The sequence below is a fragment of the Chiloscyllium punctatum genome, chromosome 2, assembly GCF_047496795.1.
Source record: "Chiloscyllium punctatum isolate Juve2018m chromosome 2, sChiPun1.3, whole genome shotgun sequence".
In the NCBI taxonomy this organism is placed as follows: Eukaryota; Metazoa; Chordata; class Chondrichthyes; order Orectolobiformes; family Hemiscylliidae; genus Chiloscyllium; species Chiloscyllium punctatum.
In genome coordinates this window covers 15,074,601-15,095,732 of record NC_092740.1, presented here as the reverse complement: position 1 = coordinate 15,095,732, position 21,132 = coordinate 15,074,601, and the positions used below count along the sequence as shown (strand labels likewise).

The following is a 21,132-nucleotide window of genomic DNA, read 5'->3' as shown; positions in this document are numbered from 1 at the left end:
ATACTAAACACTTGAAATTTTCTAACAAGTATTGAATCACCCAAACACCTTTTGAAAGAAGTTGAAATTTTAATCAAATTGTCTCACTTTTCAAAAACAGATTAAAACCTTTTAGACATATGGATGAAATAGGACTAACTCAATCTCTGATTACGCAATAAGCCTCTAAGAGTTGTGGAGCTCAAATCTAAGATTTGAATACTGCTTGCTTTTCTGGGAGACTTTTTTGACCAGGATACAAGATAGTTCAACTTTCACTCCTAGTTTTTGCCTTCCATTCACATGGATATTCCCTGTATATCCTTCTCTACTTTAACAATATTTATGCCAGTGCTCCCAAATTTCCTTTCCTTATTCTCAATTTTGAAAGCTTGCCAACTTCCACAATTTGTTGAAATTAAGACTCACCAGGGTCTCAACTTTTTATAGATATCAGAAATATGGAATATCTTTAGTTCTTTCAATTTCACCTTCAATAACCTTAAAAAACAAAGTTTGTGTCCCTAAAATCACAATTTTAGTGTATCTTCACTTTTATTATGTTTTAGTCTTTTTAAAGCTCTGCAGCATCCTTGACTATGTTTCTCTTCACAAATATGCAATGGCAATATGGAAGTATGGCTCTCTGGAAATTATATTCAATTAATTTGTTAGAGGTCCATGATAAAGTAACAAGCAACATGGATAGGGAGAAACCTATAGATGTGATGAACTTGGATTTCCAAAAGGCATTTGACAAGGTAGCACATCAAATGTTATTAATCATAAGAATGTGTGCACACCATATCAGCATAAATGGAGAATTACTGATCTAACTAGAAACAGTTGGGATTAATGGATCATTTTTTAGTTAGCAATATGTAACAAGCATCACAGAAATCAGCACTACAGCTGGAATTCTTTACAATTGATATTGAAGGAAAGGACTGAATGTAAAGTTGCTAAATTTGCTAATGAGACAAAAGATAGACAGAAGAGAAAGTTGTGAAGCTGATACAATGAGTCTATGAAAGAGATAAATGTGCGAGCAACAATTTGATAGACCATAAAATGGTAAAATATGAACTTGACCACTTTGGCAGGAAAAACCAACACCAGAATATTACTTAAATGGAAAAAGAGACTGCATAGCTCTGCAGTAGAGATATTTAAGCACTGTTTGGGCATGAATCAAAGTTAGCATGCATGTACATCAAGGGATTAGGAAGGCAAATGAAATGTTTAAAGCAAGGAGAGTGACATATAAAAATAGTTAAGTTTTGCTACAGTTGTACAGTACATTGGTGAGTTTTGGTCTCCTCAGTTAAGAAAAAATTCAACATTGGAAGTGCAGAGAGGTTCACTCAACTTATTCCTAAAAGGTGAAGGGGGTGCCTATGAGAAAAGGCTAGGCAGGTTGGAACTTTGAAGTTTGGAGGAATGACGGGTAATGCTCTTTTCTGGAAGAGACTAGAACTAAAAGAAAAAGATTTAAAATAAACTGTTATTCTATGTAAGATGGCAATGAGGAGAAATTTTTCTGAGGCCTGTGCACCTGTGAAATTCTCTTCCCAGAGAATTGTGGAAGAAAAGTTACTGAATATTTTTAAGGCTGAGTTGAACAGATGTTTGACTAACATAATAATAAAAAAAGGATATGTGGGATAGATTGGAAAGTAGTGGCCACAATCAAATGCACCAACTCAAACTTCAGCAAAATCAAGTTGCTGGAGAAACTTAGCTGGTCTGGCAACATCGGAGGAAAGTTGTTCAGAAACATGAATTCTGCTTTCTCTCCACAGATGCTCTCAGACCTGCTGCATTTTTCCAGCAACTTTTGCTTTTGTTTCAGACTTTCAACAGCTGCAGATCTTTCTTTTCCTCTTCAAATTGCAAAGTAAACTTGATAGGCCAAATGGTCTACTTCTGCACCTAATCTATAAGTTCATATGCATGTTCTTTTACATTGTCCCCAGCAATGCATTTCACCAAACTTCTAATGGAAAGGTAATGTCAGTTTTCCCTACTGATCCACCTTCTCACAACACAAAGCCCAACGTCTCTCCACTTTCCCATTATACAAAGCCTGACTTCTCTGCTACCTAAAGTAGCAGATGACATCCTTGAGAGATTCTCACTTCACTGTCCCAGGTATCAACTGATGATTGGTCACTGAAGGCCATCAGATTCAGTCTTCAATTGACTTATTAAGTGTAGGATTAGAGTGGTGCTGGAGAAGCACAGCAGGTCAGGCAGGATCCAATAAGCAGGGAAAAAAAAAAAGCACTTTATCAGGAATGCCTCAGGGATGGAGAGATAAATGGGAGGGGATGGGGTTGGGGAGAAGGTAGCTGAGAGTACAATAGTTGGATGGAGGTGGGGCTATAGGTGATAGATGGGAAGGAAGATTGGCAGGTGAGACAAGTCAGGAGGACAGTGCTGAGCTTGACTTCACCAGTGTCCTCAATTCCCCTCCCCCCACTTTACCCCAGTTCCAACCTTCCAGCTCAGCACTCCTCCTGACCTGTCCCACCTACCTCCCTTCCCATCTATCCGCTCCACCCTCCTGTCTGACCTATCACCTTTACCCCTTCCTCCATCCACCTGTTGAACTCTCAGATACCTTCTCCCCAGCCCCACCCCCTCCCATTTATCTCTCCATCCCAGAGGTTCTTTGCCTCATTCCTGATGAAGGGCTTTTGTCCAAAACGTCAATGTTTCCTGCTCCTCGGATGCTGCCTGACCTGCTGTGCTTTTCCAGCACCACTCTAATCTGGACTCTAATCTCCAGCATCTGCAGTACCCACTTCCATCTTTACAATATATAGGACTAAGTAGTGAATAAAAGCAATTAGGCAGTATTTGATTACTGAAAAAATTAACCAAATGCTCATAGTAGGGCATTATACTCCTCTGGAGTGTTCTCCGTGAATAGAGCTTTCAAACCCACAAACTAAATTATTTAACACTACTTTCCAGGAAGAACAGGATCTTTTTCTTTAAGACGAGCACTGATGCAGATGGATAACTCTACAGGTTTGGAGTGTTTCGTCAAGATTTCATTAAATCTTTGAAAGTGCCAGCAAATCTGATTGTTGGCAGATAATACAAAGGCAGCACTTGGGAAGATTAGATCTGTGATTTACAATTCAACAGTAAATATAGAACTCAATTATCAGAAGTAACTCCGTCTCAGTGGTTTAATAGAAAACTTCACACCACAGAAAAACTGTACTTACTCATGTTCAATGCAGCCATTCCACCCTGTGGTGCAGCAGGGTACATACTAGGTACATTTGTTGTCATGAAATCTGCAATCTGCTGTAATGCAAGTAGACTAGTAGGATTTTTTCCTTTCTTGAGTTGTTCCTGAATCATTGATTCCAATTCTTCACAAAAAGCCTAGAAATGAACAGATTTTTTAAAAGTTGTTATGGTAACAATTAAGATAATACTTTTTATTGTCATGGTTTTGTTTTGATTATTCACTCAACATTTGTTGCCCACCTTTAGCTGCCCTTGAAGTGGTGGTGGCAAGCTTTCTTCTTGAACCAATGCAGTCCATGTGCTGTAGGTAGACTCAATGCCCTCAAGGAAGAAATTCGAGGATTTGGCCCAGTGACACTGAAGGAATAACAATATACTTCTAAGTCACATCGATGAGTGACTTGGAGGGGAGCTTGTGTCCCTATTTATGTGCTGCTCTTGTCCTTCTAGATGAAAGTTATCATGGGTTTGGAAGGTGCTGTTGAAGGAGTCTTGTAGATATTCTATGGCTGAGCATTGGTGGAGATGATAGTAGATGCAGTGCCAAGCAAGTGAACTGCTTTGCATTGGACTGGCTCTGAATGGTCAAGCATCTTGAGAGTCTTTGGAGCTGCACTTGTCCAAGCAAGTAGGGAGCATTCCATCACACTCCTCACTTGAACCTTGTAGATAGTCGACAGGCTTTGGGAAGTCAGAAGGGGAGTTGCTCACTGTTGAATCCTAGCCTTTGACCTACTCTTCAGTTCATTGTATTTGCAATGGTTAATCCAGTTCAGTGTGTGGTGCTGGAAAAGCATAGCAGATCAGGCAGCATCTGAGGAGCAGGAGAGTCTACGTTTCAGGCAAAAGCCCTTCATCAGTCCTCACCTTTGCCTAATCCAATTCAGTTTCTAGTCAATGGTAACCCTCAATGTTGAGTGTTAGTTGGGCAGTGATGGCAATGCCATTGAATGTCAAGGGACAGTGGTTACATTGCTTCTTACTGGAGATGTCATATTAAACTGTTGGAAAAATAGTATGTCCAAGGACTGGAAACAGTTTAAGATTTAGGAAAGTAGGACCAAGAGATTAAAAAAAGGGGGTAAACAGCAGAATAAAGCTGTAAAAGCTTCTACCCAAGCAACTTCCTGTCATCAGGTCAAATGTCAACAAGAAAATTTCCCAGTCGCAACATACTGCTGCCTTAAGCTATGAGTCAGTTCGCCTACACATAGTGCTTCCGCCAGTTGGTGCTCAGAGAGCAGCAAGGGTGAATACATTGGGTGGGACCTTTTTTGCAACTATTTGTTAATGAGACATGGGCATTACCGATTAGGGATGGTGGCCCAATGGTCCCGGAGGTGGTGATAAGTTGCCTTCTTGAAATTGCTGTGGTCCTTGGGGTGCAGACACATACACAAGGCTGTTGGAAAGTGAATTCTAGAATTTTGATCTAGCAGCAGTGAAGAAAGTGTGATATAGGTCCAAGTCAGGCTATTGTACAACTTAGAAGTAATTTGCCAACTTTAAAGTACAGACAGTCATGAATTTTAAAATTTTTAGCTACTGAATTTCTGCCTTTTAGACTAGGGACTGTTAGCATCTTCCTTGGGTAAAGACAAAGGCACCTCTCATGCACAAGTCCCCATTTTGGCCCCTAATTGATCCCATTCATCCTTTCATTGCCATGGCTGCTTATGCATATTCACACTCTTATGTTCGCTTTTTAAATTTAACCTGTTTTTCTAAACCAACCTGTTCAGAGTCAGAGTGGTGCTGGAAAAGCACAGCAAGTCAGGCAGCAGAGGAGCAGGTAAATCGATGTTTCAGGGAGGAGCCCTTCATCAGGAATGCTCATTCCTGATGAAGGACTGCTGCCCGAAACATAGATTTTCCTGCTCCTCGGATGCTGCCTGATCTGTTCTTTTCCAGCACCACTCTAATCTTGACTCTGATCTCCAGCATCTGCAGTCCTCACTTGTGACCTGTTCAGAGTCACAGTCAGATGTACAGAACGAAAACAGACCCTTCAGTCCAACTTGTCCATGCCAACCAGATATCCTAAATTAATCTTGTCCCATTTGCCAGCACTTGGCCCGTATACCTCTAAGCTCTGCCTATTCATATACCCATCCACATGCCTTTTAAATGTTGCAATTGTACCAGCCTCCACCACTCCCACTGGCAGCACATTCCATACAAGTACCACCCTCTGTCTGAAAAGGTTGCCCCTTAGGTCTCTTTTATATCTTTCCCCTCACCCTAAACCTATGCCCTCTAGTTCTGGACTCCCCCACCCTAGGGAAAAGACATTCTCTATGTACCCTATCCATACCCCTCAATTTTATAAACCTCTATAAAGGTCACCCCTCAGCCTCCGACGCTCCAGAGAAAACAGCCCTAGCCTGTTCAGTCTCTCCCTATAGCTCAAATCCTCCAACGCTGGCAACATCCTTGTAAATCTTTTCTGAACCCTTTTGGGTTTCCACAACATCCTTCTGATAGGAGACCAGAATTGCACACACTATTCCAAATGCAGTCTAACCAATGTCCTGTACACAACCTCCCAACTCCTATACTCAATGCTTTGACCAATAAAGCAAAGCATACCAAATGCCTTTTTCACTATCCTATCTACCTGCAACTCTACTTTCAAGGAAGTATGAACCTGCACACCAAGGTCTTTGTTCAGCAACACACTCCAGGACCTTACCATTAAGTGTACAATTCCTGCTCTGATTTGCCTTTCCAAAATGCAGCACTTCACATTTATTAATTTGAACTCCATCTGCCACACCTCAGCCCATTGGCCCATCTGATCAAGATCCCATTGTATTCTGAGGTAACATTCTTCACTGTCCACTACAACCGCACCCCCGTCCCCCACTCCAAGTATGTGCAATACCATCGCTGAACAGTTTGATTAGAAAATGTCTGAATCAGGTAGGAAAAAGTGAAATCAGGAAACAAACCTTGTGTAAAACAGCGAATGAGTATGGACGGAGGATATAGAACTGACATGAACATATAAGACAGAGGGTGGTAGTGGAGGGTTGCCTTTCAGACTAGAGGCCTGTGACCAGTGGTGTGCCACAAGGACTGGTGCAGGGTCCACTGCTTTTCATCATTCGTACAAATGATTTGGATGTTTACATAGGAGGTACAGTTAGTATGTTTGCAGATGACACCAAAATTGGAGGTGCAGTGGACAGCGAAGGAGGTTACCTCAGGAGTACAACAGGATGATGATCAGATGGGCCAACCGGCTGAGGAATGGCAGATGGAGTTTAATTCAGATAAATGTGAGGTGCTGCATTTTGGAAAAGCAAGTCAGAGCAGAATTATACACTTAATGGTAAGGTCCTGAGATGTGTTGCTGAACAGAGACACCTTGGAGTGCAGGTTCATACTTCCTTGAAGTAGAGTCGCAGATCGATAGAATAGCGAAGGCGGCAATTGGTATGTTTTCCTTTTTGGTCAGAGCATTGAGTAGAGGGGTTGGGAGATCATGTTGCGGCTGTACAGGACATTGGTTAGGCCACTTTCGGAATATTGTGTTCAATTCTGGTCTCCTTCCTATCGGAAGGATGTTGTGAAACTAGAAAAGGTTCAGAAAAGTTTTACAAGAATGTTGCCAGAGTTTGAGCACTTGAGTCATAGGGAGAGGCTGAATAGGCTGGGGCTGTTTTCCCTGGGGCGTCAGAGCGAGGGGTGACCTCATAGATGTTTATGAAATCATGAGGGGCATAGATGGGAGAAATAGACAAGGTAATTTCCCTGGGGTGTGGAAATCCAGAACTAGAGGGTATAGGTTTAGGGTGAGAGGGAAAAAAATTAACAGGGACCCAAGAGGCAACGTTTCTCACATAAAGGGTGGTGAGTGTATAGAATGAGCTGCCAGATGAAAATTGTGGAGGCTGGTACAGATACAACATTTAAAAGGCATGTGGATGGATATATGAATAGGAAAGGTTTAGAGGGATGTGGGCCAAGTGCTGGCAAATGAGTTGAGATTAGGTTAGGATATCTGGTCAGCATGGAGGAGTTGGACCGAAGGGTCAGTTTCCATGGTGTATACCTCTTTGACCTCCAACTTTGGTGCCACCTGAAAACTTACTAATTATACCTGAATGTTATTACACACTTCCAGAGTAGGTGGGTCTTGAACCCAGGCCTCCTGGTCCAGGGGTAGAGACACTACCAGAAGTGCCAAGAATGTCTTGGAAGTGTAGGTAAGAATGAACATTTTTCAAGATGCCAAATTGTAGAGGATGGTTTTGATCTATTGACATCTAGGTATAAGACCAGCACACTTCCATTGCACCACTCTGCACTGTCTGACCTTCCTATATCCTGATTCTCACTTGCGTTTTCTACCTAATTTTTTTTTCTTCTGAATCATCATTCCTGCTCAGGGGGCTCTAGATTTCATTACCCCTTCTTTCCCTTTGGAGGGAATATACCATGACCATACCAGAACACACACTTCTCTGGAGGTCAAAGGTTCTTCAATTCATTTGACACAGATTCATTCTTAGAGAGAAGCTGGCTTTTCAAAATTAATTTTTATTCTGGAATTGTTCATACTTTTTTCCTCAGTCACCTTAAACCTGTGGTACAGTGATTACTACCCTCTAAATATACTCCCATCGATACTTGGTTCACCTCATTTCCAAGAACAGGCCTGGTAGCACCTCCTTTCTGGTTGGTTAGGAAACATAGATCACATCTAAATTAAAGTCCATCTGCCACATCTCAGCCCAATGCCGTGGTAGACCTTGGTAGAGGTGGTCTACATGGACTTCAGTAAAGCGTTTGACAAGGTTCCTCATGGGAAGCTGGTTAGCAAAGTTGGATCTCTCAGAATACAGGAAGAACTAGCCATTTGGATACAGAACTGGCTCCAAGGTAGAAGCCAGAAGGTGGTGGTGGAGGGTTGTTTTTCAGACTGGAGGCCCGTGACCAGTGGAGTGCCACAAAGATCGGTGCTGGGTCCACCACTTTTCAGCATTTATATAAAATGACTTGGATGCGAACATAGGAGGTCTAGTTAGTAAGTCTGCAGATGACACCAAAATTGGAAGTGTAGTGGACAGCCAACAAGGATACCTCAGAGTACAATGGGATCCTGATCAGATGGGTCAATGGGGTGAGGAGTGGCAGATGGAGTTTAAATTTAGATAAATGTGAGGTGCTGCATTTTGGAAAAGCAAATCAGAGCAGGACTTATACACTTAATGGCACGGTCCTAGGGAGTGTTGCTGAACAAAAAAAACTTTGGAGTACAGATTTGTAGTTCTTTGAAGTAGAGTCACAGGTAGATAAGATAATAAAGGCAGCGTTTGGTATGCTTTCCTTTATTGGACAGAGTATGGAGTATAGGAGTTGGGAAGTCATGCTGCGGCTGTACAGGACATTGATTTGGCTACTTTTGGAATACTGCTGGCAATTCTGGTCTCCTTCCTATCGGAAGGATGTTGTGAAACCTGAAAGGATTCAGGAAAGATTTACAAGGATATTGTCAGTGTTAGAGGATTTGAGTCATAGGGAGATGCTGAATAGGTTGGGGTTGTTTTCCCTGGAGGGCCGGAGGCCGAGAAGTGACCTTATAGAGACTCATGGACAGGATAGTCAAAACCCACAACCACAATCTTCTAGAAGAAAAAAGGGCAGCAAATACTACTGTTTGCAAGTTTCTCTTCTAGCCGACTTAAAACACATGTTCTCAATCTTGCTGCTTAAAAGCTGTTGCCTGAAAGAGATATCTTGCAGATTCTGGTATACATACACTAACAAACAAATTTGGAAGGAAAAGGAGGCCCTTAAAGTAGGTAAAGTAGTTAAGATAGCATATGGCTTTATTAGCTGAGGAATCGATATCTTGGAAGGATCAAATGAGGTCTTAAAAGGTGGAACTTAGAAAAAACTTCAGCATGCAGATAACAACATAATGTCACCTTTGCCAGAAGAGAATAGTCTATCAGAAGGAACTTGTGAAACTTGAAAGGGTTCAGAAAAGATTTAAGGATGTTGCCAGGGTTGGAGAATTTGTGCTATCGGGAAAGATTGAATAGGCTAAGGCTGTTTTCCCTGGAGTGTCGGAGGCTGAGGGGTGACCTTAGAAGTTTAGACAATAGTGAGGGGCATGGATAGGATAAATAGACACGATCCTTTTCCTGGGGTGGGGGAGTCCAGAACTAGAGATCGTAGGGGTATGGTATGGTGAGGGGGGAAAAGATATAAAAAGGGACCTAACGGCAATGCTTTCTCACAGAGGGTGGTGCGTGTATGGAATGGGCTAACAGAGGAAGTGGAGGAGGCTGGTACAATTACAGCATTTAATAGGCATCTGGAAGGGGATATGGATAGGAAGGGTTTAGAGGGATATGAGCCAAGTGCTAGCAAATGGGACTAGATTAGATTAGGATATCTGGTCAGCACGGAGGAGTTGAACCGAAGGGTATGTTTCCGTGCCGTAAATCTCTACGACTATGACTCTGCATTGCTGTAGACAATTGTCTCGAGTTCACTTGAGGAACTCTTGTCCTTTATTGGTCCTTACTCTATTACTTTTGGATTTATATTCGGAAATGGAGGTCTCCCATTATAAGTCTTCATAAATTATGTGCCCTTCTGCAATTTCCCTTAGAATTTGTTCATCCACATTCTTCCAATGAGTTGGTGCCCTATCAATTATATCAAACGATGTCATCATTAATCAGTCAATCCTTCACTGGAGTTAAATTGATTCTGTCCTTGTATTTGGGATATCCTCTTTTCCCGATATTGCAACACATTCCCAATCAAACCTCTCCCTGCAACAGTGCCCCCCTGCCCCCAACCACCACACATCCTGCACCCTACCACACTCCCCTAAAACATGGCAACTTAAAACAAGGACTTATTGTCCAGAAATACTTTCCTGGAATAAACCCTTCACATTTGACCACGATGCATTTAAAAATATTGAGCAAAGTGAGCTACCTTAATAAAATTACAAGTCTGACATTCCAGAGGCTAACTGAAATTCTACACCATGAAAAATAGTTTGGAAAAACATTCAACAGCATTCAAATTGGATAAGCATCCATATAGAACATGAAAAAGTAATCAAAACCAAAAAAATGTTAAAGCCAGAATACAAATTTCATCATGAACTGAAATGAGTAAATAAATGTTTCAGCATTTTCATTATGAAGCTGAGGCCTTTAGGTAGATATGCACTTGAAATTTACAATGGCATTCCCCTTAAAGAAAGTTTCCTCCTCAAACTGCAATCCTGTCAACCAATTATTGAAAATATGCCAAGTCAGAATTCAGCAAAAATTAAAATACACCAAAGAAAACTGTATGGGCTATAATGATTGATCCAAGCAAGGTTTTACTTTTCAATTTGTACACATTTTAAAGCAATGAATTATGCCATGTCCATGAGAGGAGGAGAAATAGCCTGAATGGAACTGATCCCAGTTCATTCTGGCCAAATGTTATCCGATCGTATTAAAATCAGCGTTCCTAGAGAGTGAATTTTAAATTTAAGACCATTCTTATCCTTTTCCATAAGAATCTTCAATCCACTGAAGTTAGGATCACAAAATGCTCCTCCATTGTTACACCAACATGCCCAGCTTTATTACCTTTAATTAAGATCAGGACTGTCTCTTTTCTTATTGGGTCTTCTACATTCTGCCTCAAAAGGTTGCCCTGGATGCTTAAGAATTCTGGTATCTCCAAAGTTTCACACATCAGTAATTCCAGTTAATAGGCAATTCTTCCAGAACGCAATAGTTGCATTCCTGTGTAATCCCCTGCTACAAATTGCATAATACAAACAACATTGAAAGTACTGGTGATCTAATTGCGATATAACCAACACACACTTTAAAAGTTTGCACTTTACAGTGTTCCCTATTCACGTTACAGCCAACTCGCGTTCACCAAAGATGCATTATAGCAGAACTGCCTGTACTGGGGGAGTTAAACCTCCCTACTATCATAACCCTATTAATTTTCGCTTCCCTGAAATTAGCCTATATTTCCTAGTTATTTATCTGCATCAGAATCTATTTGTAATAAATAGTTGTTGTCAAGGTAAAAACAACATTGCTTGGGTAACTTGAGTTTATCAAATGGGTAAATTAGGAACTTTACATACTTTGATGAAATGTATAAGTTTTGTGACAACCATAGGAATAGCAGAGCTTGATTTCCAGCAAGCTACCCCAGTGAGTTGAACACATCAACGCACTAAAAAACAGGCAAGTATAAAGAGAAGAAAGCATCTATACAGACAGAAGGAATAGGAATTTTTAAAAAAATTAAACATTGTTATAGTCTTTGCGGTATTAGGCATTAAACCAGAGGTCACATTTCATTAGACTTCATTCCAGCCTTGGTTCAAACACAAAAGAGCTGAACTCCTGGGAAGGTGACAGTGATGCCCTTGACATCAAGGAAACATAATTAAACAAAAATAATGGGAATGAAAAGGGATCGGTCTCTGCTGCTTGCAGTCATATATAGCACAAAGGAGGATGGCTGCAGTTGTTGAAAGTCATATCAATTCAGGGATTTCTTTGAAGGAACTCCTCAGGATGTAGTGTCCTTTGGAGATACCAGAATTCTTAAAATGCATCCAGGGCAACTTTTTGAGGTAGTATGTAGAAGACCCAATAAGAAAAGAGACAGTCCTGGACTTAGCTAAAGCGAACAAAGCTGGGCATGTTGTTGATCTAACAATGGGGGAGCATTTTGTGATCATAACTCCATTAAATTGAAGATTGATATTCAGATATTCAATGATCTTCCATCCACCACAAGGTCAAAAGGGTGGATGATAATGCAATGTTCAGCAACAGTCTCAATACTGAAAAAGTCCATGGCAATATATAGCGGGATCTGGACAAAGTCTGGGCTAACAAATGGCAAGTAATATTTATGCCTCACAAATGCCAGACAATGGCCAACAAGAGAATCTAATCATTGCTTGATGACATTCAATGGTATTATTATCACTACAAACCCTGCTAAAAACATCAGGAGTCACCATTGATCAAAAATTGAATTGGGTTAGCCATATAAATGTTGTGACTACAAGTGCAGTTCTGAGGCGAGTGGTATAGTGCTAATACCATGAGATTAATAATCCAAGAGTACATAATATTCTGGGGATATGGGTTTGAATTCCATTAGGGGTTACAAAAAAAAGACTCCAGACCCATAGAAACATGCTTGACTTTTAACTGCCCTCCGAAATGGCCCAGTAAGCCACTCAGGTTATAAATGCAGATCCAACCAATATTCCACACATTCTATGAATGAATAAAAAACCCTCACCTCCTGAATCCTTGAAGTCTGTCTGCCACCAACACAAGTCAAGATGGACGATGGAATATTCGCCACTTGCCTGGAAGAGTGCAGCTCTGACAACACTCAAGCAGCTTGACACCAAAGCAGCCTGCTTGATTGGAACCACATCCACAAACATTCACTCCCTCCACCAATAAAGCAGAGTAACATCAGTGTGTACCATCTACAAGATACACTTCAGGAATTCACTAAGGTTCATGGATAGGATAGTCAAAACCCACAAGCACAATCTTATAGAAGAAAAACAGCAGCAAATATATGGGAACACTACAGTTTGCAAGTTCCTCTTCAGGCTGCCTTAAATCATCACATGCTCTCAACCTTGCTGCTTAAAAGCTGTTGCCTGAAAGAGATTTTTTGTGGATTCTGGTATACATACAAATTAATTTGGAAGGAAAAGGAGGCCCTTAAGGTGGAGGGCCAGGTAGGTAAAGTAGTTAAGATAGTATATGGGACACTGCCTTTATTAGCCGAGGAACTGATATCTTGGAAAGGTCAAATGAGGCTTTATGGGTCGAACTTAGAAATAAAAACTTTAGCATGAAGTCAACTGTTAGGTTGTATGGCAGGTGTGCCTTTCTATGGATCGCCATCCTGGTGCGGTGGAGAGGCTTGTGTTCGGTTGATCCCAAAAGCAATGCCATCAGAAGTTCTCAACTCCAGGCAGAACCATAACAGTAAGGTTGGAGGGGAGGAACCAGACAAAGCGCTGTTCAAGACAAGTCCTCAATGATAATCCAGATAGATGATTTTTCTACAGTATCCCCAATCACAATTTCCTTGCCACAAACAGAATCTAGCCTTGGTTAAGGACCATGTGTCTGCTAATGTGTAACAGCATTACCGCATCAAAAATTGTGCTGCACAAAATGTCTAGCTAGAGAAATTCAACCCTTCACCACCCCCACCCCCATCCCCCCCATCCCCCCAAGCTTTGTCAGAACAGAATAGTCTATCAGAAGGATGTTGTGAAATTTGAATAGGTTCAGAAAAGATTTACAACAATGCTGCCAGGGTTGGAGGTTGAGCTTTAGGGAGAGGTTGAATAGGCTACAGCTGTATTCCCTGGAGCATCAGAGGCTGAGGGATGATCTTATAGGAGGTTTAGAAAATCATGAGGGGCATGGATAGGATAAATAGACAAGGTCTTTTCCCTGGGTTCAGGGAGTCCAGAACAAGGCAGCATAGGTTTAGGGTGAGAGGGGAAAGATATAAAAGGGACCAAAGAGGCAACTTTTTCATGCAGAGGGTGGTATGTATATAGAATGAACTGCCAGAGGAAGTGGTGGAGGCTAGTACGGTTGCAACGTTTAAAAGGCATTTGGATGGGTATATGAATAGGAAGGGTTTGGAGGGATATGGGCCGGATGCTGGCAGGTGGGACTAGATTGGGTTGGCATCTCTGGTCAGCATGGACGAGTTGGATCGAAGGGTCTGTTTCCGTGCTGTACATCTCTACGACTTTATGAATCTATAATGCCTTTGCAGAAGTATACTGAAGGATCGGTCTCAGCCTCAACCTCAAGATGACTCAAATCCTTTACCAACTGGTCCCAAGGCAAGTTTCAGCCCATTCCTCCATTAGGATCCAATAGAAAAATCCTCTCAAACATAGAACATTTTCTTTACCTCTCATCTAAGGCTGACATCCATATGAAGATTCAACATTGCATCCAATCTGAGAGTTCTGCCTTCAGACACCCAAGGATGGGAGCCTTCAACAACCATAACATTCATGCTAATACCAAGCAGTTGTCTTCAAACTCTATATGGCTCTGAAACTTGGACTACATATAGATTCCACGCCAAGATCCTTAAATACCACAAGCAATGCTGTTCGATACAGATTCTCTGCATCAGTTGGAAGACAGGCATACCAACATCAGCATTCTTGAGGCAGCTAACAGAACCAGCATCAAGGCCATGATCATCTGAAACCACGAGGCCAGCCACGTGTTTAGGATGCCAGAGTTCCACCTGCCAAAGGAGATCTTCATTGCCCAACTCAAGGAAGGCAATTGAAAGAAAGGACGACAATGGAAGCATTTGAAAGATACTCCAAAAGCTTTCTTCAAGAAATGCAACAGATGTTAACGCATAGGAGAAACTTGTTCAGAAGAAATCAACTTGAAGGAAACTCCTGCATGAAGGGACACAATTCTTTGAGAACACCCATCAGCGCGAGGTGTGAATGGAGATGCAGCTCTAAAGGATCAGAGTCATCAGCCACACAAGAACCATACAACCCATAACCAGTGACACAGAATTTTCTAGGTGGGTAATTATAACTCATTAGCAAATGATAGCTGAAGATGACAGCGCAAGGTGTGCAAACAAACAGTAGGGAATTATATTAGGCAATGTCAACTTCTCCAAGATTAATTGGGACAATCATGGCATAAAGAATTTAAAGGGAGCAAAATTTCTGAACTATATTCAGAACAGCATTTTATTTAAACACGTTGAAGGTTCTACAGTGGGCAGTGCATTGCTGGACCTAATTTTGGGGGCAAACAAACCCAGATAGGGGTAAGAGCATTTTAAGTGACAGCTCCATGGTTGGCAAAATAAGGTTTGGATTGGGATTGGCAAATTTTATTAGAATAAAGCAGAATAATCTGGCCAAAGTAGACTTGGAAAAACTAGTTCTGTGTAAATTTACAGCAGAACAGTGGGAGGTATTCAAACTGGAAATGGGGACAGAGTACAAGCCCAACAGGTTTCCTTAGTTTGAGCACCAAGCTCAGAGTGCTGCATGCATAGGAATATTCAGGAATGGATAAAAGGAAAGAAAGGGAATGTAGAACTGGGATAAAGACAGCAAATTAACAGAGGACCTAGTGGAGTACAGAAAGAAGAGTGTTTTGGGGGGGGGGGGGGGGAGGGGGGTGCTCTTAGGAATGTAATTAGGGGAGTGAAGAGGGGTTACAAAACAAGCATGGGATTCTCCCTAATTTTGCTGACCAAAGATATACAGAGGACCCTCAATTATCTGAATATCAATTATCCGAATATCAGATTCTCTGAAGGTGATTAGATTAGATTACTTAGTGTGGAAACAGGCCCTTCGGCCCAACAAGTCCATACCGCCCCGCCGAAGCACAACCCACCCATACCCCTACATCTACCCCTTACCTAACATTACGGGCAATTTAGCATGGCCAATTCACCTGGCCTGCACATCTTTGGACTGTGGGAGGAAACTGGAGCACCCGGAGGAAACCCACGCAGACACGGGGAGAACGTGCAACTCCACACAGTCAGTCGCCTGAGGCCGGAATTGAACCCAGGTCTCTGGCGCTGTGAGGCAGCAGTGCTAACCACTGTGCCACCGTGATCTCAAGGTCCCGATAGAAACATTACGTCAAAGAGCTGTTTCAATCCTGATCACGTCTTTTGCTTACAGGTACAATGATTAAAAACGAACTTGGCTCACTGAAATGCTGCCGAGAACAGTCCTGGACAGTCGAGGCACTGTCTCGAAATGCCCTCCTGTCCCCCCTCTCCTTCCCCCGGAGTTATATATAGGGGTGAACCCTAAACTCCACTTTCCCAGATAATCTCTCCAACAATGCCCTGTCCAGTGCAAAGGTGGAACCTGGCAAAAGTTTGTATGCGCGCGCTATTTGGACACTTACCCCACAAAGGCAGCAGCAGTCTTACTGTTGGTGTACAGTCCAGACAGTGGGTGGGAATGAACGGGATTGGGGGTGGGTTCTCGCGCAGTGTGCTGCTGCCTCATCTCCTGAACAGGAACAGACTTCACAGAAAACTGAGCCCCAGAGGAAATCAATCAATTATCCGAATGAAATAGTGCCTGCCCATCTCGGTCGGATTAATCAAGGTTCCTCTGTACATGTAGGAGACTGGTAGTGTGTGAAATGAATACTTCACATTGGTTGAGGAAAAAGGAAGTACGTACACAAGTCAGGAAGATGGATTGTGAAATCTGAGCAGTTCGACATGGGGAGTAAGGTGGTATTGGAGGCTTTTTGGGGGGCAGGGGGGCTTCAAAGTGGACAAATCCCCAGGTCAGAATGAGTTATATCCCAGGGTGCCGTAGAAGATGAGGAAGGAAATCACAGGGGCTCGGGGCTAAATTTATAATTTTGTTCTGCCCATAAGGGAAGTGCAAAGGACTGGAGGACAGTTGATATGATTCCACTTTCAAAAACAGTGATAAAGACAAAAATCAGGGACTTAGAGACCAGCAAGTCTCACATCAGTGGCAGAGAGTATATCAGAGAAAATTCTGAATGACTGGATTAATCTTCATTTAGATTAGAAAGGTTTCATCAGGGATTTTATGCTGGCACTCTATAGAAAGTTGGTTAGGCCACACTTAGAGTATTGTGTGTAGATCTGGAATTTACATTATAGGAGGGATTAGAAAGGGTGCAGATGAGACTTACCAGGATGTTGCCTGGGCTGATGTGTTTTATTGGAAGAGAGACTGTATAGATTGGGGTTGTTTTACTTTAAGCAGGGACACTGACTGGAGTCATGGCTAATATGTATAAAATTATGAGGGGCACAGATAGGTTAGACAGGAAGGAACATTTCCCTTTAGTGTCAGGATTAACAACCAAAAGGACACAGGTGTAAGGTAAGAGGATGAGAGGAAAACATTTTTCAGAGGGCAGTAGAAATTTAGGACTCACTTTCTGTAAAAATTGTCGAGTAGATCTACAGTTGCAATGCTAAGGCATTCAAGGCTGTAGGCCAAATGCTGGCAAATGGTATCAGAATGGTTAAATAGTTGTTTTTGACTGATGCAGACTTAATGGACCATAAGGATTTTTTCCTATGCTGTAAACATCTACAACTCTGGGCTGACTCGAGGAATGAAGAGATTTTCTTGCAAAGGAGTGGATGAGTCAACCGGAAGTTAAGAAGAATGAGAGGTGATCTTGTGCTGATGGTACGGAGGTCAGCCAGGTGGATTTCATAGAATGAGTTATTTAATTGGACCAGATTAACAGTCCCGACAGATTAATAAAAGCGTCAAGGGTTCAGCTCAGTCAGAGCTGGCTGAGGAAGTTAGACCAGTATCAAGGACATGTAAATATGGGGTGACTTGGTAATGGGATACTGGTCTCTGAGGAATTATTTCACTGGCAATGAGATAAAGCATGTTGCTGAAGAAACTTGCTTACAATCGCTTTTGAGTTGGGGTAAGCATTTCTGGCATCATGTCATTATTTGGGAAGCTTGACTTGCTTGATCCTGCTGTTGAAGAATGGAACCAGTAGGAGAAAGAATACATTTATTTTTTAGATTAGATTAGATTACTTAGGGTAGAAACAGGCCCTTCGGCCCAACAAGTCCACACCGACCCGCCGAAGCACAACCCACCCAGACCCATTCCCCTACATTTACCCCTACCCCTAGCACTATGGACAATTTAGCATGGCCAATTCACCTAACCTGCACATTTTTGGACTGTGGGAGGAAACCAGAGCACTCGGAGGAAACCCACGCAGACATGGGGAGAATGTGCAAACTCCACAGTCAGTCGCCTGAGGCTGGAATTGAACCCGGGTCTCTGGTGCTATGAGGCAGCAGTGCTAATCACTGTGCCACTGTGCCGCCCACTTTTTGGGCAGATGAAAAACTGAGTAATTTGCTTGTGGACCCTCAGATTTTTCTGTGATTAGGAACCAAACTTTCCATAAGGCACCAGATACTAAAACCTTTCAGGAGTTGACAGATTTAGTTAAAGAATATTATGACCCCAAACCACCTCTAATTCTGTGATGCTATCATTTTCACTCAGCAAATTAAGAACCAGGGCTTTTGACTAGATTAAGATGACTGGCAGAGAGATGTGACTTTGTTTTAACCTTACTGAAATGCTAGAAGACCGGATGGTATGTGGGATTAATAATGCAACCATGCAAAAGTGCCGACTAGCTGAAGCCCATTTGGACCTCCAAGAGGCACTACAACTGGCGGTAAGTGGAGCATATATGAGTTGCAAGTTATTCCAATGGAAGTGGACACCCTTGCCAGTCTGACTGAGCTTGGGGAACGCTGCTTGAGTGAAGGCAAATGCACAGCTACACACAGACCATATTCTAAACAGAGGACTCTAGGTCAGCCCACAGCAAAATTCCAAAATAAAGCCAAGCCTCAACCAAACAGTTAAAAGTTTCTTCAGGATCAGAGTTGGCAAGCCATTGTAGTTGCAGCCAGTAAATCAGACTCAGCAAACAAATCCTACTAAACGTAAATTGAGTGCACAGCCTAGAAAGTCAACCTATATCTGGCTGGAAACAGTTAAAATGCTTAGCAACATCCAACTCATAACCAGTCAAAATAGACATCTTATTAAATGGTTACCTGGTTATAATGGGAGTCAATACCAACACAGCCAATTCAGTGATCGCAGAACCAGTTTTTAAACAAAATTTGCTCTGGGCTCCAACCCTTCAGTTTGTGCAAGGCTTTGGCTAGACTGAAAACCTATATCGGGGAATGTTTACAGATTAAGGGTACAATTTCCAGTCTCTTATGAGAAGCAGCCAGTTCAGTTACCACTGACTGTTGTAAAAGGCTCAGGTTCAAGTTTGATAGGGTGAAATTAGTTGAGAGATTCACCTAGACTAACTCAACATTTTACAATTACAAAATGAATGCCTGAGTAAAGGCCCAATTAAGTACCCAGCAGCCTTTCAGGAAGGTCTAAGAACTTACAAAAGGTTCCAAGGCCACCATGTATGTTGCCCAGGAAGCAATTCCACAATTCTGTAAGGCCTGCTTAGTACCATACAGGCAAAAGGAGAAACATAAGTCAGCAGGCTAGAAAGTGAAGGAATCATGAACCAGTCTAGATTACATTTACTAGATTAGATTAGATTACATTACAGTGTAGAAACAGGCCCTTCGGCCCAACAAGTCCACACCGACCCGCCGAAGCGCAACCCACCCATACCCCTACATCTACCCCTTACCTAACATTACGGGCAATTTAGCATGGCCAATTCACCTGAGCTGCACATCTTTGGACTGTGGGAGGAAACCGGAGCACCCGGAGGAAACCCACGCAGACACAGGGAGAATGTGCAAACTCCACACAGTCAGGCGCCTGAGGCAGGAATTGAACCCAGGTCTCTGGCACTGTGAGGCAGCAGTGCTAACCACTGTGCCACCAAAGTTGGTGGAATGGGCTGAACCAGGTGTACAAATTGTGTAGCTGACAGTTCAGTTCGACTTTGGGGATTTTAAACAAACAATAAGCAGGATAAATACCCAGTCACTCTGCTTAGAGGATTATATGCAAAGTTGTTAGGGGGTCTCTCCTTCACTGAACATGAGCCATGTGTACCTGCAATTGCAGTTAATGAGGATTCCCTGAAGTATGCTGCAATTAAGACGCATAAGGATTTGCGCTAATATACAAGATTGCCATTTAGGGCACTGTCAGACTGTGCCATTTTCTAGCTGAAGATGGAGAATATTTTGAAAGGACTACTCCAAGTCACCATTTATCTGGATCACATGCGAATAACAGAAGACCAATAAAGGAGTACATAGAGAACTTGGACTTTCCCTTAGACATTACACTCAGCCAGGCAAATGCCTGAGGAGGGAAGGCACCCCAAGTGACCCAGTTGGGCTACAGTGTTGACAAGACAAGGTTACACCCATTGGAAGATCAGGTGAAGGTAATCAAAGGTGCCCTGGCTCCCACGTCTGAACTAGACCTTAGTTCACCAGCCCAAGAAAGGCCTATTACAGAAAGTTCATAAATAACCTACCCTCCATTCGAGCACCTTTGCATCAAATGGTTTCAAAAAAAAGTCTGCTTTGCAAATGGTCTCATAACCAAGCAATAGCTTTTGGGGAAGTGAAGTCCCAGCTTTCCTTCTCTAAGGCACACTATGAACCAGAGAAAGATTTGGTATTAACACACAATGCCTCTCTGCACGACAATGGGGTAGCTCATTAGTGGCCCAATGGAGAGGAACACCCAATAATGTATGCATCCAGGATTTCGGCTAATGCTGAGCATAAGTACACCCAGATAGAGAAGGTAGGTTTGATGGTCATAGTTGCAGTCAAGTGGTATCACCAATATCTTTCATGGATTAAATTTATAGTAATGACTGATCATAAACCCTTGTTCAGTCTGCTTAAAGAGGACATGGCAGTGCCGCCCACAGATTCAGTGATGGGCTCGAATATTAAGTGCATACAATTACAAGTTGGAACACCATCCAGGAGGCCAAGTAGCAAATGCTTTGAGCCACTTCCTAATGAAGGGCTCAGCAAAACAGATTCTCCTGCTCCTTGGTTGCTGCCTGAAATGCTGTACCTTTCCAGCACCACACTTTTTGAGTCAGTCACTGAAAGAGAGCATAATGGTTTTAAAATTTTCTGGACACAGTTCCCGTCACTGCTGACAATATCAGACTTTGAACGCAGCAAGATCTGATGGGGAAACTAATGGACCATTAAAACCAGAACTGAAACCTTTTTTGGATCCAGAGAGACCAGATTAAAATAGAGGATGGCATATTGTTGTGAGGAGCAAGA

General features: G+C 42.3%; 1 protein-coding gene across 11 annotated transcripts in view; it reads right to left on the bottom strand.

Moving 5' to 3' along the window:
- Positions 1–21,132, bottom strand: part of add1 (adducin 1 (alpha)) — a 189,815-nt gene that overhangs the window by 105,267 nt on the left and 63,416 nt on the right. For 6 of the 11 annotated variants that reach the window (XM_072594254.1, XM_072594181.1, XM_072594264.1 and 3 more), the window contains exons 3-4: positions 3,487–3,603; positions 3,219–3,381 (exon numbers count right to left, since the gene is read on the bottom strand). In XM_072594254.1, coding sequence (XP_072450355.1) covers positions 3,219–3,381; positions 3,487–3,603 — 280 coding nt within the window. The remainder of the gene's footprint in view (positions 1–3,218; positions 3,382–3,486; positions 3,604–21,132) is intronic. The other 5 variants (XM_072594208.1, XM_072594234.1, XM_072594226.1 and 2 more) reach the window with 1 other exon arrangement.